Raw genomic sequence first — 27,042 nt, 5'->3', positions numbered from 1 at the left:
GGGAGGAAGCCCGAGGTCATAGGACCAGACATGGCTGAGCCAGGCTCAAACAGCAAGTCTGTCTGACCTCATTAGTTCTCTGTTAAATAGACACACACATTTTAACCCAGGATCCAGCGAACGAGAGGGGCATTAGCAGAGATTGAAGACCTAGAGTTGGAGAAACAGAAAGGCTAAGGATAAGAAAAGAAGAGGAAAGAAAAAACAAGTTAAAAACCAGCAAAAACAAATGTGGACCTTGGAGTCTGAGACTTGACAGTCAAGAAGGAAAAAGGGGAGTGGGGAAAAAAGAGAGAGAAAAGACAAGAGACAGAAGAGAAATGGTGGGAAACTGAAAGTGACCAGAATAGGAGAAGGGATGGAAGGGAAGGTGGTAAGGATGGAGGGCCGAAGGGGGAGGTGTGAGATGAAGCTGCAGAGCCTTGGAGCCTGATGGGGAGGGCTCCAATAATTCCTCTTCCTTCGAGAGCCAATTGCTAAGCACCTCCCAGCACACCACTCCCTTCCCAAGCTACTTTAATCCTCCTGTGGACCACTGAGGCAGGAAGCATGGTCACCGCCCCCTTGCAGCGAGGGGTCATAGCAGGTGGAAGCTGGCCGTCTGAAGCCCATTCCCGCTTAATTGGCTTTACAGAGATGTCACAGAAAAGACAGTGAGCAGACAGAGAAACCATATAGACACACCCATGGCCCCAAAGACAGACGTTTTTACCTTCAGGCCCCTCCACAGAAACAAACAAATAAAAAATCAAACAGACTTTAATCAGGATCCAACATTTTAATCATTTTCACTCCACAGGTGGCCAGCGAAGGGAGACCTGGAGCTCCAGTGAGTGGGCAAGGGGAGGACAGAGGACCGACACAGAATTAGGGAGCCCTCTTGTTCTGCCCCCACTTCCTTTGACACTGTTCCTGGCTTTAGGAATCCCTAAGGGACAGCTGAAGAACCAGCCTTCAGAAGACTGGCCCAGGAGAAGGAACCTGGAATCTCCTGAAAGATTTGACTCCTTCCTCTGTCCAACTCCTAGAGAACTCTCAGAAGACCCCAGGAAGGTGTTGGTGGGGGGGCGCTCTTAGAGTCTTACTCCCATTGGCCTGTGTCTGTGGCCCCCCCGCCCAGATTCTATTACTGCCTCTGAATCATTTGCATAAGACACGCCCTCCTCTGTGAATGGAGAACTTGGTGAGGCAGGGAGAGACTCTACTCACACTTGAGACCCCAGCCTCCAGCAAAAAGGGTGGGAGCCGCTGCAAAATGCCTAATGGACACTGCATCCTGGTCCCAGTGTTTACACAGATCCAGAGCACAGTGCCGTCTCCTACCTGCCCCTCCCTGGCAAATTTTCGCCTGGATCAGGGGATTGACATCCGTCCCGTATGTCAATATATGTTGTCTTTCTCTGTTTAGATATCGATTCCACAGTGGATTCTGGGTCTAATGTCCCAGCATGACTCAGACCCAGGAGAGACGATGCGTAAGCCATCTTTGGGGGCTCTAGTGATCTCAGGGTGCCGCTCATAGTTCCTCCTGACCTGGCATCATCTGATGCCACCCAGTCTCTCTTTGCATCGTGCCCCTTCTCCTGACCTTGCTTTCCGCCCTGGGGGCCTGGAGCCAGCTTGTCCTGGCTAGTGAGCACAGACGGTAAGTGTCTCTTCCTAAGTTCAGGGACCTCAGCCTGATGCCTTGACATCAGCCACAGTGGGAGTATTTACACCACAGAAATGGGCAACAACGACAAACCAGGATTTCCTCTTCCTTCCGGAGCCCGTTGTTAAGCACCTCCCAGCATACCACTTCCTTCCCACACTACTTTCTTTCACTCCTGGCCTCGTGAAACCCACCAGTGAATGGCTCGTGGCTCCTGCCTCCCCCACCCAAAAATAAAAGTACTCAGATTGAGAAAATAGGTGCCAAAGTACCAAACTTCCAAGAGTGTTGGAATGCCTGCATCCTTCTTCAGATTCTTACACTGCTTGTCTCTGTGGCCATGGGTCAGGCTGTATTCAAAGAAATACAGTGCTGCCCCAGGAAAATCTCCCAGGCCAAGCTCTATTTATAGTCCAACCCCACAGTCGAAACTGAAAACAAAACCTCTAAAAGAGGGAGTGTGAGTGTGGGATGTGGGGCTGCCCCCAAATCCATTTCTCTTGCCCCACGCCCGTCTCTTGTATATTTACAGGTGGGAAGCCTGTCCACCTCTTCTTCTCTTGGAAATAGCCACAGTCATAGCCGGTGTACCCATGCAGCAACCGTGATTCTTCCAGTGTTTAGGTGAAGTTCACCTTTAAAAAAAATGCTAAAACGAAAGAAAACAAACCAGACGTGAAACAGGCAACTTGCCTTCCATTCTTCCACCAGATATGCCCATTTCCAGTGTCGTGAATGAATGATGAAATGTCTTTAAGAAGAAACTAACAAGAAGAAAATACGTGTGTGTGTGTGTGTGTGTGTGTGTGTGTGTGTGTAGCCCCCTAAACCTATCATGTAAACCTGACATCTGTGAAATCTGGAAAATTGCCAAATGAATTGCTGAACTTAACAGTATAGTTGGTCTAAAGGTTCCATCCTGGGGCTTCGTAAAGTCTGTCTTTGGAATTTCTAGAAGGATCTCTACCCATGAGCTACAGAAGTGTCCCCGAATGGAAAGTTAAGGAATCCAGCCTCCCTACCTGTTTGTTCAACAGCACTGTGATTTTCTGACCTACACACCCCGGGTCAACTGCAAGTTTGGTTTAATTTCATCTCAGGGTGAATTCTCAGCACCAGTTTCTGGAGTCTGGGGCTCACGGTTTGAAATGCCGGCTGGACTCCGAATGAGACCACCTTGGGGTTGAGAGGATGACTAAGACCTATCGAGCTCCCCGGGAGGAAAGGGGTGGACTGTGTTGGTCACTGGAGCCAAAGAGGCCGTGACCTTTGGAAGGACTTCTGCCACTTCCCCCGGGATGCTGTCCCAGGGCAGGTTGGGACAATGTGCAGGGGGGACAAGAGATGGAGAGAGGAGGGTCTTCTACAAGATCTGAAACTTCCAGGCACTCTGATCCTTGTAGTCCAGGGGGTCCATGGGATTGTAGGTGAATTTCCAGGTGCCCGTGGGGTCCTTGAACTCTAAGCTGTCCACAGGGCTGTAAGTGCCATAGCTCTGGCCTGACAGGGAGGTGGGGGACTGGGTCAGGGAGGGCCCCACGGAGGGGCCTGAAAGGGGGCTGAGGGCCGGGCCCCCCAGTGGGGGCACCATGGGAGACAGGTAGGGGTCCAGGCCACTGAAATAGGAGCTCGGCGACCCATAGGCTGAGGGAGAAGAGCAGAAAGCAGAAGCAGGGGCATAGGTCATGGCGTAGGGCGCTGAGGTCAGAGAGGGGCCCGAGGCCACTAGCCCTGCCCGCTGCGCCTCGGGCAAAGGGGACTCTGAGGCCGGACTCCAAATGGACACCGTGGCCACTGCCGTGGTGGGGGAGCCCGAGGGCCCAGGGAGAGGGGGGCTGTAGGAATCTGAGATGCCCAGGGGGTCTGGACAGACATCCGTGGAGGACCTCGGGGATGTGCCTGCCTTCCTCTTGGCAGGACGAGCCTTGGCTTGCGCCCCTGGGGGCTGCTGCTGCTGTTTCTGCTGCTGCCGCTGCTGCCGACATTTAGCCCTGCGGTTCTTGAACCAAACCTGGGGGGCGAGAGGGGAGATGAGGGAGGGTGAGTGGGCAGGAGGCCCAGGGGAGCCTTCGTGATACCCAGGAGTGGTGATGCCTATCCGTGAAGCATGCCAGAGTCATAACTCTCCACTTTGCAATTGGCTATGGGGCACTCTGGGGGCTTCCCAGGGGGCTCAGGGGTGAAGAATCCGCCTGCCGATGCAGGAGACTTGGGTTTGATCCCTTGGTCAGGAAGATTCCCTGGAGAAGGAAATGGCAACCCACTCCAGCATTCTTGCCTGGGAAATCCCTTGGACAGAGGAGCGTGGTGGACTACAGTCCGTGGTGTCACAAAGAGTCAGACACGACTGAGCAGCTAAACAACAACACGGGCACCCTATTCATCCACCATCCACCCAATTATTTATATATGTGGTTGTACAGTCACACACATACCATCATATACAATAGACACAATTGTACATGTATACATTTGTGTGTACATACATAATTACACACATATATACACATTCTTCCAGCCAATCATACGTACATACCTGCTATCATGTAACATACAAATATACACCTATACATTCATCTGTCCACCTAATCATTCATATATACATGCAGACATACAATCATACATAAGTACATTCACCATCTAATCATATGCACACACATAACAATCATGCATAAGTACAGTTGTATATATATACACACAATGATGGGCTTCCCTGGTGGCTCAGATGATAAGGAATCTGCCTGCAATGCAAGAGACCTGGCTTTGATCAAGGGAATGGCTACCCACTCCAGTGTTCTTGCCTGGAGAATTCCATGGACAGAGGAGCCTGGTGGGCTACAGTCAATGGGGTCGCAGAGTCTGACATGACTGAGAGACTGACACTTTTACTTCACATACAATGATACACACTTTCATCCTTCCAATCCTATGTACATATGTACACATATTATCATACAAACAAGCATATATACATTCATATATACATCATACATACATACAATCAAACACACACATATACACTTATCCATCCATGCATCCATCCATCCACCCATCCATTCATCCATCCTTCCATCCATTCAATTATTTAATAAACATGTATTCTTCTACTCCTTTGGGGACACAGCAGTGAAGCTGACATTCTAGTTGAGAGAGACAGCATATAAATAAATGGTAAGGAAGGAAATCACATAGAATTTTAGAAAGTGATAAAGGCTATGGGAGAACCAATTGAGCAGAGTGAGGTGGAGTAGCAGAGTTGGGATGGCAGGAAAAAGCTGCAGCTTCTAATGCCAAGGGCAGTGTACGTCTCATTGACTGGCAAGGTGACTAGATTGGTTGATAAACAAAGACTTGAACAGGGTGTAGGGAACGTATCTTCCAGGTAGAGGGAGCAGAGAGTGTTCTTGGTGGGAATGCCAAAGGAAGGACCAGGGGCAGGGCTGATGGAGTAGAATGAGAAGGGATAGGCATGCAAGAGAGGAAGCCAGTGAAATAATGGGGATGAGAGATTAACCGGACACTGCATGACTTCGGCTCTTCCTCTGTGACCTCTCCCTCTTCCCTCCGCTCTGGATCCCAGGGACCAGGACATCCCACCTGAACCCTGGACTCAGGCAGGTTGATCTTCAGAGCCACCTCCTCACGGGCATACACGTCCGGGTACTGAGTCTTGGCAAACAGGGCTTCCAGCTCTTCCAGCTGGCTTCGCGTGAAGGTGGTCCGTTCCCGCCGTTGCTTTCTTGGGGCACCTGGGGTGAGGACAGAAAAGCAGGACCTTCGGGTGACCTGAGACCCCGCTCTCTGCATCTGTTGATGCAAGGTCCTGAGAAGGCGTGGGATGCCGACAAGGCTCTTCTGGGTGTTCTTCTGCCCAAACTAAGGGGGTGCTGATTCCCTCAACTTCTAGACCTCACTCTGTCCTCCTGGGAAATGGGTTCTCCCTTTGCCTGTCCTTAGGGGGACTCTTGCCTCACCCCGAGGAGAACTGGCTTTACCTGTGTAAGAAGGTATATGAGTTTGGTTTTTATCCCCTTTCTAAAATTTCTTCTGCACTAAGACATTCTCTTGAAACACGACATTTGGGATATCCAGCCATTTGGGGATATCCAGCCTATGAAAGAGGCAGGACCGTAATGGTCAACTTAATAAAAGAATAATACCATCAAAAATAGAACGCTTCCTTCACTAAGAAATAAAGCGTGCTGACAGATGGGAATTCCTCTGGGTCCCCCTTCCAGATGGCTTCCCTCCCTCACCCGAGAGGCAACCACTGTCCTAAATTTCTGTGAAGACCCACATGCTTTCCTGCATCCCTGAGACATGTGGGGTGGTGCTTTGCATTTACAGATGAGCCCGTTTGGCTGGTGTATGGCCCTGATGTCACTCTTGTAAGTACCCATCCTCTTCCTGAGGGCAAGGGACCCCAGAAGATGGGGGCCAGCTGGGGGTGGGGGGCGGGGAGGACGACTGTACTCACTGGGGTAGGACACAGCTGGGTGCATGAGATCCACACTGGGGCCACTCAGGGCCAAGGCGTTGACGGAATAATGGGGCCCCGGGTTCATATACGCCATCATGATCTTCGGGGATGCTGGGGCCCAGGTCAGGGGGCCTGCAAGAAAAGGATGGGTGGTCACAAACTCCCCAGGTCATCACCGCCTCAGTCTCTTCCTAGATATGTGACCCCACTCTGTGCCTGGGTTTCCTCACCTATAAAACAGCCCTCTGCTTAAGGTCGTCAAAGTGTCACTGGGGCTCTGTAAAAATGAGATCAAAAGCTGCAATGAGCATTCTAAATGGAAGCTCTTATTCCTACTCTATGCTTTAAACAATCTTCTGACCTACTCCCTTGTCCAAGACCTTTCCCCTCCCCGTGTGTTAGTGTTAGTCGCTCAGTCGTGTCCGACTCTGCAACACATGGACTGTAGCCCTCCAGGCTTCTCTGTCCATGGGATTGTCCAGGCAAGAATACTAGAGTGGGTTGCCATGGCCTTCTCCAGGGGATCTTCCCAACCCCTGCTGCTGCTGCTGCTGCTAAGTCACTTCAGTCGTGTCCGACTCTGTGAGACCCCATAGACGGCAGCCCAGCAGGCTCCCCCATCCCTAGGATTCTCCAGGCAAGAACACTGGAGTGGGTTGCCATTTCCTTCTCCAATGCATGAAAGTGAAAAGTGAAAGTGAAGTCGCTCAGTCGTGTCCGACTCTTAGCGACCCTATGGACTGCAGCCTACCAGGCTCCTCCGTCCATGGGATTTTCCAGGCAAGAGTACTGGAGTGGGGTGCCATCGCCTTCTCCCAACCCCTAGGACCTCAAAAAAGATGTTCAGCCTCACACAGAATCATGACGAGTAGGGTGACCAGTGGTCTCAGTCTGCCGGGGATGGAGAGCTTTCTAAGGATGTGGGATTTCAGTGACAAATCTGAAAAGTCCCAGACAAATCGGGATGGGTAGTGACCCCAAGGGAGTCACAGTCAAATGACAGCAAGTAATGATCTCCCATGACTATTTTTGACCCATCAAGTTGGCAAAGATCAAAGAGGCTTGGTAACTCCAGGGCTGGCCTCAGAACAGGCTTCTCGTGTCAGATGGGCGACAGTGTGGATGGAACAAACTGCAAACATTTATCAAAGAAAAATGCCATCTTTCCTTGGTCCCAGCGATTCGCCTTCAAGGTGCCTCGGCCACCTCATCAGAAGATGGGAACAAACAATAGCACTTACATCTTTAGGTTGATGTGAGGGTCAAATGAATTATTACTTAAAATAGCACCTGACATGCAGCAAATGCTACAAAACTGTGGTGGTTATTATGATTTGCAAGCGGACATTTGCATAGATCTTATGCTCGGATACTTCTTATTGGAGTATAGTTCATTTACAATGTTGTTAGTTTCTGGTACACAGCAAAGTGATTCAGTTCTGTATTTTTTTCATATTAGTTTCCATTACAGGTTATTACAAGGCAGTGAATAGAGTTCCCTGCGCTCTACAGTGGGTCTTCGTTGTTTCTCTCCTTTATATATCGTAGTGCGTTTCTGTTAATCCCAAACTCCTAATTTATCCCTCCCCACCCAAGCTAGGATTTTTAATGCAGCATATTTATAATTGCTGCAATGTGGAAGCACCCTATACGTCCACCAAAGGGGACATAGTAAGTAAGTTATGTAATTTAAGTAAGTTATGTTACGATTATGGCACATCCGGGCAAGAGAGTACTATAAAGTCATTAAAAACTATAATTCTCTGTGAATGGACTTGAATCCACCTCTAGTATATAGTTAAGGAAAGATTATCCTGGGACTTCCCTGGTGGTCCAGTGGTTAAGAATCCACCTTCCGATGCAGGGGATGTGGGTTCAATCCCTGGTCGGGGAACTAAAATCCCACATGCTGTGAGGCAGGTAAGCCTGAGCACCGCAGCTACTGAGCCCATGTGCTCCGGAGCCAGTGGGCTGCAACTAAAACCCAGCACAGCCAAATAAATAAATTAAAAAAAAAAAGATTATCCTAAACTTAGCAATGAGACAAATGGTTGACAGCAAGTCACCTCCTGGTTATCTAGACAACCAACCCAAGCATTAGATCCTTTTCTAGGGGACTGTACCCTTGTTCGGAAGAAGGCAGCGGCACCCCACTCCAGTACTTTTGCCTGGAAAGTCCCATGGATGGAGGAGCCTGGTAGGCTGCAGTCCATGGGGTCGCTAAGAGTCGGGCATGACTGAGCGAATTCCCTTTCACTTTTCACTTTCATGCATTGGAAAAGGAAATGGCAACCCACTCCAGTGTTCTTGCCTGGAGAATCCCAGGGACGGAGAAGCCTGGTAGGCTGCAGTCCATGGGGTCGCACAGAGTCGGACACGACTGAAGCGACTTGGCAGCAGCAGGCAGTACCCTTGTTCAATTGATTCTTCACTATTGATTAGGATCCAGACCCTGACAAGTTCAATGGCAACTTTCAGATGTTTGGTTGCCAATGATTTGTCTCTGGTAGAAAAGATAACCTCGGGGTTACAGTTTTGCTGCCTGTAGAACTTGAACTAGTTTTGTACCTAACCTAACCAGCTTTTTTCAGCACACCTTTTCCAAATAACAGTATTAACCTCTCTTCCTTGAATTCTCCTTGGAAACAGCCAGTTCACGACTTAAATCTTTGTTTTTGGCTTATTACATGTGCCTAAGAGTCAGGTTTTTAATTTTTTATTACATTTTGGCAATACGGGGGTGTGTGTCTGTGTATTAGATATCATATTTTACCAAATTATGGGCTTCTCTGGTGACTCAGTGGTAAAAGAATCAGCCGGCTAATGCAGGAGACACAGGTTCAACCCCTGGGTGGGGAAGATCCCCTGGAGCAGGAAATGACAACCTGCTCCAGTATTCTTGACTGGGAAATCCCATAGACAGAGGAGCCTGGCAGACTACAGTCCATGGGGTCACAAAAGATTCGGACATGACTGAGTGAGTAAACAACAAAAACCACATTATATATACAACGTATATTCAAAGGGAAAAAAGTGCAGTGCTGTGTATATTAGATATCATTTATTACTACATTATATATACTATGTATGTGTATATATATATATATCAAAGGAAAAAAACAGTGTGTATAGCATGCTACCTACCACTTGTGGTTTTTAAAAATATATACATACATATATTTCTGCCTGCCAATGCAGGAGACTTAACAGACACAAGTTCAGTCCCTGGGTGGGGAAGATCCCCTGGAGGAAGAAATGGCAACCCACTCCAGTATTCTTGCCTGGAGAATCCCACGGACAGAGGAGCCTGGTGGGCTACGGTCCATGGGGTCGCAGAGAGTTGGACATGACTGAAGCAACTGAGCACAGCATATATACATATATTTATGCATTCCTATTGCATAGAACATTCCCAGGAAGAAGGACACGATATTCAGTAAAAGTGGCTGCCTCTGAGGAGCTGTGTTGTATCCATACCTTGTTTGACAGTTTGGATTCCTTTTTAACCACGTGTGTGTAAATTACCCTTTCAACAACAAAGCCAACAATCCCACCTATTTAAAAGAGAGAGAGAGACGTTCTCCAGGGCTCCCTATCGCCCTAGTTAAGATGACCTCAGCAGACCTCTCAGCCTCTCCAGAAACTTCCAATAACTGTTCTGGACCAGGAATGCCTCTCTCCCAGCCCAAAACCCCCTCTCACCAGCTAACTAACCCCTTCTCCTCCTCCAAGACACAGCTCAAACATAATTTCCCAGGAGAGCCAGCCCACACCCTAAACAGGATGTCTCTCTCGCTCTCTCTCTCTCTCTCTCTCTCTCTCTCTCTCTCTCTCACACACACACACACACACTTTCTCCTGTTCTTCAGGAATCACACGTACTAAATATGACATATTTATAAGTATGTTTGCCTGTCTGTCTCCCCTAATCCAGCTACCTGAGAATGGAGACTAGGAACATTTTAGTCCCTGGGGTGTCCCCAGCATGCCCAATAAATATTTGCAAAATAAATAAATGCTTACAATTGGATGGTGTTTATGTGAGCTCCCACCTCATCCCTCTCTCACTGCCCTGTCCTTCTCAACCCTCATTTGCAAGAGTTTCATTTATCATAAATTGAAGTTCTGCTGTCCACTCAGTAAATACTTTCTGAAAATCAATCATGCTCTAAGGTCTAGGGAGACAATAAGAAATAAGACACACAGCATCTCTGCTCTCATGGGATTGAAATTTGAGGTTCTGATCAGGGAAATCAACATCCAACAAGGAAATAGACTTTTCTTAAGAAACTCAAAATGCTTCCAGAGAGTTTTAAGAACTCCAAGGAAAATTAAATGGGGTAGTAAGAAATTAAAAGATGATTGCTCCTTGGAAGGAAAGCTATGACAAACCCAGACAGCAAATTCAAAAGCATAGATATCACTTTGCCAACAAAGGTCCATATAGTCAAAACTATGGTTTTTCTGGCAGTCATGTACAGATGTGAGAGTTGGGCCATAAAGAAGGCTGAGTTGCTTTTAAACTGTGTTGCTAGAGAAGACTCTTGAGAGTCACTTGGGCAGCAAGGAGATCAAATGAGTCAATCCTACAGGGAATCAACCTTGAATATTCATTGAAAGACCTGATGCTGAAGCTGAAGCTCCCATACTCTAGCCACCTGGTGAGAAGAACCAACTCATTGGAAAAAACCCTGATGCTGGGAAAGATTGAAGGCAGGAGGAGAAAGGGAAGACAGAGGATGAGATGGTTGGATGGCATCATTGACTCAATGGTCATGAGTTTGAGCAAGCTCCGTGAGACGGTGAAGGACAGGGAAGCCTGGCGTGCTGCAGTCCATGGGGTCGCAAAGAGTCGGACACAACTTAGTGACTGAACCATGAACAACAAAATAAGAGAGTGATGGGGGTTTGAGGTGAGGGTGAGTTGTCTGATTTAGGTGAATGATCAGGGAAGTCAGATGTCAATCAGGGCTGCCATCTCTTGAAGGCTTGACTGAGGCTGGACAGTCGGATTCCTTGGGGTTCATTCCTATGGCTGTTGGCAGGAGGCCTCAGTTCTTGCCACACAGACCTCACCACAGGACTGCTCAAGCATGCTCTGGGGAAGCATGATCAGGGAAGACCTCTCTCTAAGGAGGTGAATTTGGGGCTGCAAAATGAAGGACTCTGCATCCGCTGTGAGAGGATCTCGGGGTAGAGGTCTCTAGGCAGAGGGAGCAGCAGGTGCAAAGGTCTGAGGCTGGAATCGTTTCATCTCATGGGAGGAGAACCAAGGTGTCCAGGGCTACTGGAGCAGAGTGATCAGGATAGAAAGTGGATTAAGAGTGGGTGGGACCTGATAGAAAGGTCTCGGGGACGCTCGGTGTCAATACTAATCATAAAAGTAGAAACAACACATAAATCCTAAGAATCAAGAGGTGTCCTAGATAATAACTGGTATTTACACCCTAGAGTTGCCCCCTCCCATGGAGCAGGGCTGCATCTGCAACCAATAAGATATTGTGGAAATGACAGTGTGACCTCTGAGGCCAGCCCTCTCTCTCTCTAGCAAAGCAGCTGTTGTGCCGAACATGCTTGAGCAGTCCTGTGGCAAGGTCTGTATGGCAAGAACCGAGGCCTCCTGCCGACAGCCATGGGAATGAACCCCCAGGAATCTGACTGTCCAGCCTCAGTCAAGCCTTCAACTGACGGCAGCCCTGATTGACATCCGACTACAACGGAACGAGAGACCCTGAGCTGGAATCATCCAGCGATGCTGTCCCTGGATTCCTGTGACCTTAGAAACTTTTGCCTGTTGTTCAGTCACTCAGTCGTGTTCGACTCTTTGTGGCCCCATGGACTGTAGCACGCCAGGCTCCCCTGTCCTTCACCATCTCCCAAAGATTGCTCAAACTCATGTCCGTTGAGTCAGTGATGCCATCCAACCATCTCGTCCTCATCATCCCCTTTCTCCTCCCTTCAATCTTTCCCAGCATGAGGGTCTTTTCCAATGAGTCGGCTCTTCACATCAGGTGGCCAAAGAATTGGAGCTTCAGCTTCAACATCAGTCCTTCCAATGAATATTCAAGGTTTATTTCCTTTAGGAAACTACACAACATCATGAATATGTATTTGTTTTAAGCCGCTAGGTTTGGGGTTAACTTGTTACACAGCCACAGATAACTAATACACAAGATTTCCCAATGCAACATGGCATTGGGTCCTCAGCCCAAGCCTGGGTCATAGAGACAGCATTACTATTATGTTCATGTTTTATAATTGAGAACATCTGCAGACTCAGGTGCTGGGACTTGCCTGGGTCACTCAGGCTGTGAGTGGGGACCACCCCCCTGGAGGTCCTGTTCTCCCAGTTCCCAGCCTGGATCCCCTCTGTCACCTTCCTTTCCTCCAAGGACTGATGATATTTCATCAGACCCTCACGAGAAAAGGGAAACAGGGAGCCTGCTGAACTTGCCCTCTAAGGACAATTCGCAGAGCTTGGAACAAAAGCATCCATTTCTAGGGCTTCCCTGGTGGTACAGTGGATAGCAATCTGCCTGCCAATGCAAGAGACACAGGTTCGATCCCTGATCCGGGAAGATTCTACATGCCTTGGAGCAATCAAGCCCGTGAGTCACAGCTACTGAGACTGCATGCCCTGGAACTTGTGCTTCAAATCAAGAGAAATCACTGCAGTGAGAAGCTCATGCGTCTCAACAAAGAGTAGCCCCTGCTCACCGAAGCTAGAGAGAGCCTGCGCAGCAAGGAAGACCAAGAGCAACCAAAAATAAATAAATAATTTTTTAAAAAGATCCATTTCTACTGTCCTCACCAGGGAATCTGCATCCAGTTGCCCGGCTAAGGGGTTGGTCTTCCAGGAAAGCCTAGATCTCTCTCCCTGGGAGCATCCCATTCTACAGGCAGGAAACCTGAGTCAAGCAGCTGATAATGATAATGACCTCCAAGGTTGAGGGTTTGCCCACTCTACAGATCATCCAATAAGCAAGCGTGTGGTGGACGAGACATCAGCAAAGAGCGATAAGAACATAAGTGATGTCAGACACCCACTGAAGTCCTTCTCTGGGTCTGGCAACTAGATGAGGTGGTCGATGATATTAGACCTTCTGGGACTTCTCTCCTCCAAACAGGCTTTGTGTGTACAACCTCCAAGAGCACAGACAACAACCACAGTGTCCATCTTTCATTGAGAATTTGCAGTGAGCCTGACAGCGACCCTTTATCATCCTGCCAGGCTAATTTCAAGGCAGTGATGTTTCATAGTCCCAAACAGTAGAGCTCGGAAGATCACTGTCCTTGCCTTGGGGACCAACCAGTGGGGCCTGTTGCTCAGGGCTCCTGGGGTTCAGCAGCTCTGGAGCCAGACTCCCACCTGAGCAGGTGCTCGGACAGGTGAGGTCTGAAGGCTCACACCCACCTTGTGGGTCGTCCTGAAGATAATCTATGGCTGGAGAAACCAAGGCTTGGGGAAGGAAGGCGCCTGCCCCCGGACAGGCAAAAAGTCCTCCATCCATTAGGACCTCCAGTTGGAATCCCCAGCTGCTCGGGAACAAGATCTCCAGGAACAGTGACCCAGTGAAATCGTCCCACAGGGCAGGTCTTACTGCCACTTCCATGCCACCAAGGAGGACACCGAGGCTCCAAGAAGCAGAGTCCCGGGTCCCATCACACAGGCCGGCAACAGAGCCAGCACCCTCCCTCCCCAGCCTGCGCCCTCCCGACCACCAAGCTACACGACCTCAGGTTGCTCCCCACAGCCCCCTGTGGAGCTCACAAGCCCACTTCTCAGATGAGGGAACTGAGGCTGAAGGGGGTTCTGTCCATTTCTGAGGACACACAAGGGTGAGTGGCACAGTCAGGAATAAAACCCAGATATCTTGGATTTCAGAGCACTGCCTTGTCCCCCCAAAAAATGCTCAGGACCCCCCAAAGTGGGATGAGGCCAGCCCTCTCCCCTGCACTCACAACAAGCCCAGGTCTGAAACATGAGCTTCCCATGGCTCATCCGAATGGATCATGACAACAACTTGTCATTGTCCCCACTTTGCAGATGAGGAAACTGAGGCTCTGAGTGACCTCACACAGACCCACATGGCTCCACCTCAGTCCGAGCAAGACCTACCCCCCAGCTTTGTCAGATCTCTGCAGCCCGCACTGGCTCGGTCACCCAAGAGACAAGGAGCTGACCATGTTATGTGGCAGCCTGGATGGTAGGGGAGTCTGGCAGAGAATGGATACATGTGTATGTAGGGCTGAGTCCCTTTGCTGTCCACCTGAAACTATCACACCATTATTGATCGGCCATACTCCAGTACAAAATAAAAAGTTCAAACATTAAAAAAGAGAGAAGAATCTGGGGGTCGTGCTCACCACCCAGGATTGGACGTGGGGAAAGCCAGAGCCTCAGGGGACAGCGAGGTCCCCAAATAATCAATTTGCCCCCATTTCATCCCCAAACTATCGCATCCCCAGCCCCCTGGGGTAGTCTCCTAGTCTCCCCTTCCTCCTTCCTGCCGCAGCCACAAAACCTTCCTGCTCAGTGTATGTGTCTCTCCGACTCTATTTCGCTCATCCCTCCATCCATCCATCCATCTATTCAACAAATACTTAGGCATCCCAACCACACAGCAGGCGCTGGGAGGAAATCAAGGTTCACTGGGGGAAACGGGCAATGAGTAGATGAACGCACACATGAAGAGGGAGTTTCAGGCTGTGCTAAGTTGTAAGGAAAGTACAAGGAGATGAGCCAAGGAGTTGCCTTCAGGCTGTGAAAAGCGCCCGACCCTGGGAGCTGGTGGGCTTGGTCATGTCACCTCCCCAACAAGCAGCCCCTGAAGGAGTCTGTGTGCCATGGGCCAGCTTCTCCTGTCCATCCTTGCTGCCCCTGGCTGCCATATTTCCCCAAATGTCAGGACAGACACTCTGATCCCTGTACAACCATCCAGCCAACATCATACACTCCCGCTCCTCAACCCTGTGCCAGACCCTGAAAACACAGCCATGAACAAAATGACCCCACATCCTGAGCCCTCCTCTCCCCTCTCTCGCCCCCACTTCCTCCATCCCCTTTCCTCGGCTGCTCCTGTGGACACTCACCTTCAGAGAGTGGGGACGGGGCTCTCCTGGGGGGCCCGGGGATGGAGTCATCAGACAGCAGGGGCTGAAGGAAACGGGTCCCCTCACATGGGGAGATTTTAAGCCCTGGCTGGGAGTGATGTCATCTGCCGTGGCCTGGATCTCGGAGGGTAATCCTGGCCCCCGGGTGGGGGACTCGACTGGGCGCCAGGAGGTGACATTGGCGGGGAGGGGGAGGGGCGCCCGTCTGCCTAATCCCCTCCTCTCCTCCCCCTCCCCGCCCCCCGCAACCATGACATCTTGGCAATTAGGGCTGATGGGGATGGGAGGCCCCAACACCCTGGGACCAGGAGCCTGTACTCCTCAGGGAAGTTCTTCCTTAGGTCTAACTGGAGTCCCTCGAGCTTTGGCTGTTGTTCCATCAAAGAGGAAGGAGAGCAAGGTGGGATGTTCTGAGAGATCATTCGAGAACCGAGGGGCGTGGGGCTCTCCGGCTCCCTCTCCTGGGTCATCCTTTCTCTCCCCAGCAGTCTGTCTGTCCACTAAGTCATCTCTGCACTGCCCCGTTGTTTCCTGCTCTGCCTCAGTTTCCCTTTTTCTTCTTTCTTTGCCTCGGCTTCTGTCACTTGTTGCTGTTCAGTCGCTCAGTCGTGTCTGACTCTTTGTGACCCCATGGACTGCAGCACGCTAGGCTTCCCAGTCCTTCACCATCTCCCGGAGTTTGCTCAAACTCATGTCCATTGAGTCAGTGATGCCAGCCAACCATCTCTATCGCTCCTTGATATCAACTTCTCCCATTTCCTCTCCCCCCGACCCCCGCTCTCCCTCTGCCTGTGTCATCTCCATCTGTCCCTCCATCCCTCCAAGCCCTTCGTCTTTGCTTGGGATTTCCGTGCCTCCATTTCTTTTTGCTCTGACCCTCAAGGCTCCTGCCAGTCTACCTTGAGTACCCCCTCTCTCATTCTTCAGCTCTGGGTCCCTCTGGTCCTGTCTTTATTGATTTTTCTGTCTGTCTTGGTCCCTCTTGCCGTCTCTCTCATTCTCTCTCTCTGAGTCCCTGTTCCTGTTTTGATTTTGGTCTCTGTCCTTGTCTCTCTGTGTCTATAAGCATATGGGCTTCCCGAGTGGCTCAGATGGTAAAGATTCTGCCTGCAAAGCAGGAGACCCAGGTTCAATCCCTGGGTTGGGAAGATCCCCTGGAGAAAGGAATGGCAATCCACTCCAGTATTCTTGTTTGGAGAATTCCATGGACAGAGGAGCCTGGCTACAGTCCATGGGGTCACAAAGAGTCAGACACGACTGAGCGACTAACACACACACACACACACACACACTTGCCTCTCTGTGACTCCAGTCTCTCCCCCACCCCACCAGCACCTCTGTCCTTTACCCAACCTTTTAAACTTCAATTTCTGTTCTTGTTTCTCTCTCTTCCCTGTCTCTTCCTCTGATTCTTGCTTTCTTTCTCTCTAGTTCCCCCTCCAATTCTTTCTCCCTATCTTGATACCTTTCTTGATTTGTACTTCTGACTCTCCTTGTTTCTGCCTCTCTCTGAATTTTCTCCTCTCTGTCCTTTTCAGGGTGTGTGTGTGTGGATATAAATATCTCCCTGAGCTCCTGACCCCACGCGGGTGTGTTTTCCATCCCAATGTATCCCAACACCTACCTATGTGCGTGCGTGAGATCTCAGTAATCCCGCCTTGTGGCTGGGTCATTGTGTTTCACCATAAGGGGCCCTTTCTTCCTTCACCCCCCACCCCCACCAACCCCCTGCCAGGAGAGATTAAGGCCAGCAGCCTGGCTGGGGAATCAGGACCCGTCTCATTAGCTTGAGCCAGGGGTGACAGGGAGAGAAGGAGGGGCCACCTGACCCTCAATGACCGGCCAAAAGGCTACTGATGGGAGGACCCAGTCCTGTAACAGACCCTCATGGCCCACCGGAGAGGGGAAAGAAAGCTGGTCATCAGAGAGAGGAAGAAAGAACAGGTCCTCGGGGACTGCCCTGGAGGTCCAGGGTTCAAGAATCTGTGCTTCCACTATAGGGGCACATGTTCGATCCCTGGTCTGGGAACTAAGATCTCACACAAGGGGCTTCCCTGGTAGTTCAGTGATGGAGAATCCACCTGTCAGTGCAGGAGACACAGTTCAATCCCTGGTCCGGGAAAATCCCGGAGCAACTAAGCCCGTACGCCACAACTACTGAGCCTGTGCTCTGGAGTTCACGCTCCACAGCAAGAGAAGCCACTGCAAAGAGAAGTCCAAGCACCGCAACAAAAGAAAGGCCCTCGCAGCAACAGAGATCCAGCACAGCTACATTAATTATTAGTTTTTTTTAAAGATCCCATATGGGAAAAAAAAAAAAAAAAAAAAAGGAACAAGTCCTCAAAAGCCCCCAGGAGAAGATGTCAGCTCCTTTTTATCACTTCCCCCAAATTTTCCCACCCAGAGTCCCACCAGGCTGGGTAGGTGTGGGCAGGTGGGTTTCAGGTCACGCAGGTGGTTCTGGGATGTCAATTAAGCTGAGTCTAAACCCAGGCTGCTCCTCCCCTGAGGCAAATAGCTTTCTTTTCTCATCTACACCCAAAAGAAAACTTTGGCAATCAGCCTTGCCTTCTCCCTTTTTTCCTCAGCATACCCCTCCTCCTCACACACAGATCAGATCCACCCATAAATCCTGTCATCTCTTCTTTCAACTAACTGTCCAGCTAAAAATTACAAAACACTGCTGGGAGAAAGGAAACACGACTCAAGTCAGTAGGGACATATGGGCTTCCCTAGTGGCTCAAGATGGTAAAGAATCTGCCTGCAATGCAGAGGACCCAGGTTCGATCCCTGAGTTCGCAAGATCCCTTGGAGAGGGGACATGGCAACCCACTCCAGTATTCTTGCCTGGAGAATCCCATAGACAGAGAAGCCTGGTGGGCTACACTCCATGGGGTCCCAAAGAGTTGGACATGACTAAGTGACTGACACATATGCCAGGATGACAAAGATCAAAGACACATTTCTTGGGACTTACTTCCCTGGTGGTCCAGTGGCTATAATCAGCCATATAGTCGACATATGGGGCAGACAGTCTGCCCTCCTAGAAAAAAAGGAGAAATATTTTCTTGACCTCAAGAAGCAGGCAAAGATTCCTTGAATGGGACACGGACAGCAGTAACCATAGGGGTGGGAGAAGGGAGGGAGGTTCGAGAGGGAAGAAACATGTACACCTGTGGTTGGTTGATGTATGGCAGAAACCAGAACAATATTGTAAAGCAGTTGTCTTCCAATTAAAAAAAAATCTTTTTAAAAATCCAACTTAATTAGAATGGGGAACTTCTACCCTTCAAAAAACTTCAAGTTAAAGAAAATCCTAGCGTCTGTTAGAAGATATTTGCAAAACCTTATAGCTGGCAAAGAATGTGTATCCAGAATACATAAGGAAGACTCCAACTCAGTAATGAAATAGTTGAAAGAGATCCTGCACAAAGTATATACAAATGGCCAATAAGTGCACAAAGGCAGTCTTTGTCACTGGAGAAAGAAACACACACACACACACAAGGAGATACTACACATAACCACCAAGATGGTAACAAAGAAAAAGATCAACATCACAAATGTTGGTGAGATTGTGGAACAACTGGGAACTCTTGTACTTTCTGGTGGGAATGGCATGGTCCCACATTGGAGTACAGTTTGGCTGTTTTCTATAAAGATGAGTTATTTTAACCTCATAAGTAGATCCACTCTAGGTATTTATCCAAAGGAATGAAAATGTATGTCTACCATAAGACTTGTACAGAAATGTTCATGGAAGCTTTTTTCATGTCCCAAGTCCCAAATGGAAAACAACCAAATGTCTTACTGAGCTGTAAAAGAACAGAGTGTGACACAGCCATGAGATGGAATATTACTCAGCAATGAAAAAGGAACAGTCTACTACATGTATTACATCATGGATGATTCACAAAATCTTACGCTGGGTGAAAGAAGCCAAACACAATATATTTATTTATTTGGCTGCACCTTATCTTATTATGGCACAAAGGATCTTTAATTGCCACATACAAACTCTTAGTTGCAGGATCTAGTTCCCTAGCCAGAGATTAAACCCCTGTCCCCTGGATTGGTAGTATAGAGTCTTAGCCACTGGACTACCAGGGAAATCCCCAAAATAAATCTTTAACCTTTGTCATTCCTGGCATGTGTTAGTCACTTCAGTTCAGTTCAGTTCATTCGCTCAGTCGTGTCCGACTCTTTTCGACCCCATGAATCACAGCACGCCAGGCCTCCCTGTCCATCACCAACTCTCAGAGTTCATTCAAATTACATGTGCATCAAGTCAGTGATGCCATCCAGCCATCTCATCCTCTGTCATCCCCTTCTCCTCCTGCCCCCAATCTTTCCCAGCATCAGGGTCTTTTCCAATGAGTCAACTCTTCATATGAGGTGGCCAAAGGATTGGAGTTTCAGCCTCGGCATCAGTCCTTCCAATGAATACCCAGGACTGGTCTCCTTTAGGATGGACTGGTTGGATCTCCTTGCAGTCCAAGGGACTCGCAAGAGTCTTCTCCAGCACCACAGTTCAAAAGCATCAATTCTTCGGCGCTCAGCTTTCTTCACAGTCCAACTCTCACATCCATACATGACCACAGGAAAAACCATAGCCTTGACTAGACAGACCTTTGTTGGCAAAGTAATGTCTCTGCTTTTGAATATGCTATCTAGGTTGGTCATAACTTTCCTTCCAAGGAGTAAGTGTCTTTTAATTTCATGGCTGCAGTCACCATCTGCAGTGATTTTGGAGCCCAGAAAAATAAAGTCTGGCACTGTTTCCACTGTTTCCCCATCTATTTCCCATGAAGTGATGGGACCAGATGCCATGATCTTAGTTTTCTGAATGTTGAGCTTTATGCCAACTTTTTCACTCTCCTCTTTCACTTTCACCAAGAGGCTTTTTAGTTCCTCTTCACTTTCTGCCATAAGGGTGGTGTCACCTGCATATCTGAGGTTATTGATATTTCTCCTGGCAATCTTGATTCCAGCTCATGTCCAACTTTTTGGGACTCCATGGAGTGTAGCTCACCAGGCTTGTCTGTCCGTGGGAATCTCCAGACAAGGATACTGGAGTGGGTTGCCATTCCCTTCTCCAAGGGATCTTCCCAACCCAGGGATCAAACCCGGGTCCTCTGCATTGCAGGCAGATGTTTTACCATCTGAGTCACTAGGGAAGCCTATTCCCTGGAGCTCCTAAAACCTTTAGGATTTCTTGTGAGGAGATAAATAAAGATGTCTTTTGTTATGTTAATGAGATACCCTTCAGAAAGCCTTAAGTTACTCAAGGATGGACTGTTTGCCTGGGGAACCAATCTTGAGATTAAAGGATTAAAAATGCAGTCCCTTCCACCTCACTCCCACTCTCCACCCAACTACCCCCTCCTGGGATGTAAAAAGAGCTAGAGATTGAGGTCAACTGTCAATGACCAAGGATTTCATCAATCATGCCTATATAATGGAACATCCATACAGCCCCACAGGATGGGGTTCCAGGAGCTTAACCGTTGGTGAACTAGGGCACAACTTTGTGCTGCGAGAGGGAAAGTGTCAGTCCCTTCAGTCCTGTCCGACTCTCTGAGACCCCATGGGATGTAGCCCGCCAGGTTCCTCTGTCCATGGAATTCTCCAGGCAAGAATACCGGAGTGGGTTGCCGTTCCCTTCTCCAAGGGATCTTCCCAGCCCAGGGATCAAACCTAGGTCCCCTGCATTGCGGGCAGATTCTTTACCTTTTGGGGTTGGGAAGATCCCCTGGAGAAGGAAATGCAACCCACTCCAGTATTCTTGCCTGGAGAGTCCCATGGATGGAGGAGCCTGGTAGGCTAGTCCACAGGATCACAAAGAGTCAGACACAACTGAGCGACTTCACTCACTCTTTACCTTTTGAGCCACCAGGGTAGCAAATTCCAAACCCCAGAATACAGAGGACAGAAGCTCCTGTGCTTGGGAGCCTTTTGATCTCATCATCTATCCAGTCATGGTCATGTCCAACTCTCTGCGACCCCGTGGACTGCAGGTTCCTCTTTCCTCCACCATCTCCCAAAGTTTGCTCAAATTCACATCCATCAAGTCAGTGATGCTATCTAACTATCTCTTCCTCTACTGCAACTGGCTGTTAAAATCCTTTTATAATAAAGTGATAATTTAGTGAGTGTTTTCCAGAGTTCTGTGAGCCCACTCTAGCAAATTAATGAAATCCAAGGAGGGGATCATGGCAATATCCAATTTATGACTGGTTGGTCGGGGGCACAGGTGACTATCTGGACTTGAGATTGATGTCTGAAGGGGAGGAGGAGGGCAGCCCTGTGAGACTAAGACTTAACTTCTGGAATCTGAGCCTGTCTCTAGGTAGGTAGTGTCAGAACTGAGTTCCTTGCTTGGTAATGTTGGAAGACACACTCTGAGCTGTATAATTCCAAAGTTCAAGAACAAAATATCTGATTTTTAAAAAGAAGAATAAAATTGAATTGCCATGAGACTTATGAAGAACAAAAACTGAAACAAAAAAACTCATTATCATTTAGTCATTAAGAAAATTAACCCTAAAATCACAAAAAACGACCAATAAGCTTTCCCCAAAAAGAGAGAAAAAACAAAAAAATGTTTTTAAATCAGAAAATCACTGCCAGGGCTGGCACATGTGTGGATAGAGATGGGAGAGTGACTGGTTTGTGGACACAGACAGGATTTCTTTGGGGGATGATTAAAATACTCTGAAATTAGATCATGGTGATGGTTGCACAGTCTTGAGAAAATTCTATAGAAACACCACTAACGTGTATACTCTCAATGGGAATTTTATGGTATGTAAATGTGATCTCAAATTTTTAAAAAAATCAGAAAAAGCAGTTGCCTGGAGAGGAAGCACTGACTGCAAACTGTTCTACATCTTGACAGCATGCCAAGAGTAAGCCTTTATCAAAATCTGTCAAGCTAATCACTTAAAATATATGCATTTTCTTGTACGTGCATTGTGCCTTGGGATTTCCCTGGTGGTCCAGTGGCTAAGACTCCGCTCTCCCAATGCAGGGGACCCAGGTTAGATCCCTGGTCAGAGAACTAAGATCCCACATGCTGCAAAGAAGACTGAAGATCCCATGTGCCGCAACTAGAACCCAGTACAGTCACAAAAAAGTGTGTGTGCTTAGTCACTCAGTCATGTCCGACTCTTTCCCACCCCATGGACTGTAGCCCACCAGGCGCCTCTGCCCATGGGATTCTCTTGGCAAGAATACTGGACTGGATTGCCATGCCCTCCTCCAGGGGATCTTCCCAACCCAGGGATTGAACCCAGGGCTTTTGCATTGCAGGTGATTTTTTTTACCATCTAAGCCACCAGGGAAGCCCAATACTTTTTTTAATTGTGCCTTGACTTAAAAAAAAAAAAGAATATTGGAGGGAAATATTATCTCCAATCTAACTGTTTCTCACTACGTGGACTACTTGAAGCATAGACAAGGCGGATTGCAGAAGCTTCTTTTTGCAGCCCTATAGTGAACTCCAGGAGTTGGTGATGGCCAGGGAGGCCTGGCGTGCTGCGATTCACAGGGTCGCAAAGAGTCGGACACGACTGAGCGACTGAACTGAACTGAACTGATAGCCCCAGCCTCCATCAGATCTCTGCTCAGGATCACAATTAGAAACCTGTGCCCATCTCTGTGTGGACAGGCTTCTAACCACTCACTCCCCCTCCACCCCCCTGGTTATTCTTTTTGTCCTCACCGCTAGCCAAGCACAAGGAAGGAGCCCAGAAGGCGAGAGGGGCACCCACGAGAGACAGGGTTTCAGAACAGCTGGCGGTGAAGAGCAAGTTCAGTTCAGTTCAGTTCAGTCACTCTGTCGTGTCCGACTCTTTGAGACCCTATGAACAGCAGCATGCCAGGCCTCCATGTCCATCACCAACTCCCGGAGTCCACAGAGAAACTGAGGGAGCATAAAGGACTGAGAGATACAGTGAGATAGAGGAGAGCTACAAAGAGGGAATAAACATCCATTCATTACAATGATAGAACGACCAAGACAGAAAGACACAAAAGAGAAAGAATCTTGGTGTTTGTCAAGAAACAATACCAAGGGCCCATGACTGCAGTGGGAGGGAACGGGGTTAGACCGTGGGGGTGTCTCCAGGTCGTGTGAGATGCTGCAGGACCCTTGCTTCAAGTCACTGATGGGTTTCAGTCTCGGCTCAACCACATGCCTGAGGGCTCCTCACACCTGCACCCCTTTAGCTGCCTAACACATTCATGCCATTTTATTTTCTGCAAAACTCTTATCACTGCCTTTGGATGTAGTACTTCCTGCCTGTCCAGGGGCAGGCGCCTTGCCCCGCCCCCAACCCCCCAGGCTTGGTTTCTCCAGTTGTAGATTATCTCCAGGACAACCCACAAGATGGGTGTGAGCCTCTAGACCTCACCTGTCCAAGCACCTGCTCAGGCGGGAGCCTGGACCCAGAGCTGCTGAACCGCAGGAGCCCCAAGCAACAGCCTTAGGCTCAACTGGTTGGTCCCCAGGGCAAGGACGGTGATCTCCCTGGCTCCACCGTTTGGGATTATGAAACATCATTGCCTTGAATTTCACCCAGGTTGCAGAAGACTTAGACAGGCATTTCAAAAATGAAGCTAGCAAATGGCTCGTAAACTCACGACACAGAATGACTTTTCATCTGTCATCAGGGAAATGGAAATTAACAGTTCACACTGATGCCTCTACATCCCCTCATGATGGCGAAAAGGGAAGGCTGACAATACTGCATGTTAGATAAAGACATATATGTGTGTAATATTACATATATCATAATTCTATAGTATAGATCACATGACATAGTAAAAATACTACACTTATGCATTTGCATGTGTGTTATGAAAATATATGTGTGTGTATATATATATAATATATATAAAATATGGGCCCAATAGTGACAGCAGAGTCTGTGCTGCTGGACTAGGTCCTAAGGACATTAACTCTGTTACGAGTAGACCATAAGGACACCCAAGGTTCCCAAACGATGGGACCCCAGAGGAACATAGGAATAAGGGCCTCAAACAACCCAGTTTTCTCAGGACTGTCCCAGTTTAGAAGGCTCAGTGGTAGAGAACACACTTGCCAATGCAGATGACCTCGGTTCCATCCCTGAGTTGGGAAGACCCCCTGGAGAAGGAAATGGCAACCCGCTCCAGTATTCTTGGCTAGAGAATCCCATGGACAGAGGAGCCTGGTGGGCTACAGTCCTTGGGATCGCAAAGAGTTGGACATGACTGAGCGCACATGCAGTTTAACACTGGAAGCCCTGCATACTGGGAACCCCTGAGCCCAGACAAATGGAGAGGACTGCTCCCCTTACTGACCAAACTTGGGAGCCTCTTTGGATAGAAGAGCTGGACTCTCCATACTGGCGTGTACACTGGACAGACTGTCAGCTTCAGAGATGAGAATTATCAACTTAGGTCTTCAGAGGAGGAAAACTGAGATGCAGACAAAGGAGAGACTTGCCCAGAGACACATGGCTAATGGCGAAGCAAAACAATATTTGGGCCAAGGTTTCTTTGCCCATCGAAACCAATGCCCTTGAGTGCATTGCTACCCTTGACTCATTCTTAATATGTTCACGGGGAAACAGACACGACCCACGACCTCACCAGCTTTTCAAAATAACTGAGGATTCGGGAAGCTTGGTTATATCAGTTGCTATTTATTGTATTCAAAGTTAAAATGGAGGTATTTAAAAAATGTTTGTAATTTTTAAAAATGTATTTTAAATTCCGTATTTTTTTTTTAATTGAACGCTTTCCTTGAAAAACCCCAACAGTACAAGGTACCTCGTGTCTTGAGGCGAACCTCAGGGCTGTGCAGAAAATTGCTGGCAGGTCAGACCCTTCCAGAATATTGTCTGACCAGGAGCCCCAGGTCATCTCTGAGAGCCCTGGTCAGACACACCCAGAGTCCCTCACTTGTACCTCCTTTCCCCATCTCTAGAACTCCCTGTGACTCCAGGGAGACAGAGAGGACAAAGAGGGTAGGAAATCAGAAGTTTCAAGATAAATTTTTTACATCAATCAAGTTGGCCCCCTCCTAACCCTTTCCATGTTGTTGCCCAAACAGCCAGGGAGTGCGCATGCGCGCGCCGCCCCCCTCACCCCTTCTCTCAGGTGGGCTCCTCATCGCCTCTGACGCCCTCCTGCGGCCGCCCTGGCCCCTAGGTCTCCCCACAGCTGGTCCTCTGACCCTGGCCTGGTCCCATTTAGCAAATGCTCCAATCCTCTTAAGGCCAGGCCGGCCTCAGCAGAGCCGAGACAGAATTAGATCAAATTTGCTGGGGGAGTGGACCGTCATGTGATGGGCTGGGGGGAGGGGAGTGGACAGACCGTCGGGATAGAAAGAACATTCCTGCTTGTTTCAGCTGCCACGAGGAGGTCTGAGGCGTCTCACACACTGAGACCCCCCCCAAGAGGAGGCTCGGATGTGGGGGAGCGGCGGGTTGGGGGCACAGAGGGATGGGGCAGGGGCACCTGGGAGCGGAGGTATCTTACTCCCCACGCCCGGAAGAGCCTGACGCTTCTGTCTACGTCTTCACACCATCTCGCCTTTCTTTAAGGGTTTTAGTGTCTCTTCTAGAATCCTTAATTCTTGGCACGTGTGTTTTTACGGGACAGATATTGACAGCCTTTGGGCTGCCCTCAAAAGCTCCCCACCCCCACCTCTCCAGCCTCCCACCCCCACCCCCACTGCCCGCCTTCGCGTTCCAGAAGGAGGGACAATGGTTAGACTCACAAGGTTTTCCAGAACAAAGCAGCAGGCAGCCCCTGAGGGCAAGCTCTTTCTCCTTTAGCATCTGATGAACACTCTGGGCTTCCTTCCCGAGGCTACCAAGCTGCAGACAGCCCCAGGAACTCACGGGTTCCACATCCCCTATTCTTTCCAGAACCTTCTGAATGGGGCAAGGATGAGACCTCATGGGGGGAACTTGTGGAGGCAGAAACCTGTCTAGTCAGGGAGCCAATGTCAGGTTCCACTCTTCCCAGACGCTTGACACTTCGCTGGGAATTTTCAGAACCCCTCCCGCACCGGATTAGACCCCCAGGCTTTTGTTATGCCTGCGGGCTCCCTCCCTTCCAAGCTCTGAGCTCACAGGTGACATCTTTTGCCGTGATTCTTTGAGTAAGTAAGTAAGTAAGTGAAGTCGCTCAGTCGTGTCCGACTCTTTGCAACCCCATGGACTGTAGCCTACCAGGCTCCTCTGTCCATGGAATTTTCCAGGCAATAGTACTGGAGTGGATTGCCATTTCCTTCTCCAGCGGATCTTCCCGACCCAGGGATTGAACCTGTGTCTCCCGCATTGTAGACAGACGTTTTACCGTCTGAGCTCACGGAATGCTTGTATTCAGTTCTGCTTTTAGGTTTCTCGGAGCCTCTGCTTACCTTTCCATCAGTCAGTATGTCTCCCCGTTACATGTATGTTTCATGTGTGTTTCTGTTTAAGGACACTCTTTACTACTTATAGTTGATTCTTGCACACTGAGCACATGGCCAGCAGCACTATAATTTACAGGGGAAGGGAGCTTATCGCGAACACCTATTTTCTCAGTGGGACACATCACTGCCTTCTGGAAAGGAACAGAAGACAATTCAGCACTGTGCTTGGGAGTATTTTAAACAGTATGATTGGGACTTCCCTGATGGTCCAGTGGTTAAGACTCCTCGCTTCCAATGCAAGGGGTACAGGTTCGATCCCTAGTTGGGTAACTAAGATCCCACATGCTTTGTGTAGTGGCAAAAAAGTAAATAAATGAAAAAATAAAT

General features: G+C 48.9%; 1 protein-coding gene across 1 annotated transcript; it reads right to left on the bottom strand.

The window, feature by feature from the left end:
- Positions 1–743: 743 nt before the first annotated feature.
- CRX (cone-rod homeobox) lies at positions 744–15,473 on the bottom strand. Its single transcript, XM_006067434.3, has 4 exons — positions 15,225–15,473; positions 6,129–6,263; positions 5,249–5,400; positions 744–3,662 (listed from the first exon to the last, which is right to left on the bottom strand). The coding sequence occupies exons 2-4, from the start codon at positions 6,226–6,228 to the stop codon at positions 3,015–3,017; spliced, it is 900 nt and encodes a 299-aa protein (XP_006067496.1). The 5' UTR covers positions 6,229–6,263; positions 15,225–15,473; the 3' UTR covers positions 744–3,014.
- Between the last annotated feature and the right edge of the window lie 11,569 nt (positions 15,474–27,042).

Source organism: Bubalus bubalis, chromosome 18 (genome assembly GCF_019923935.1).
Source record: "Bubalus bubalis isolate 160015118507 breed Murrah chromosome 18, NDDB_SH_1, whole genome shotgun sequence".
Lineage (NCBI taxonomy): Eukaryota > Metazoa > Chordata > Mammalia > Artiodactyla > Bovidae > Bubalus > Bubalus bubalis.
The sequence above is the reverse complement of the archived record's forward strand: the minus strand, read 5'-3'. Positions and strand labels throughout refer to the sequence as shown.

Excerpts from the sequence above, each read along its gene's own strand:
- CRX (XM_006067434.3), bottom strand. The coding sequence starts at position 6,228 with ATGATGGCGTATATGAACCCGGGGCCCCATTATTCCGTCAACGCCTTG. Across the intron at positions 5,401-6,128 it reads CCCAGCTGTGTCCTACCCCA|GTGCCCCAAGAAAGCAACGG; the intron begins GTGAGTACAGTC and ends TCCTCACCCCAG. Across the intron at positions 3,663-5,248 it reads TGCCTGAGTCCAGGGTTCAG|GTTTGGTTCAAGAACCGCAG; the intron begins GTGGGATGTCCT and ends CTCGCCCCCCAG.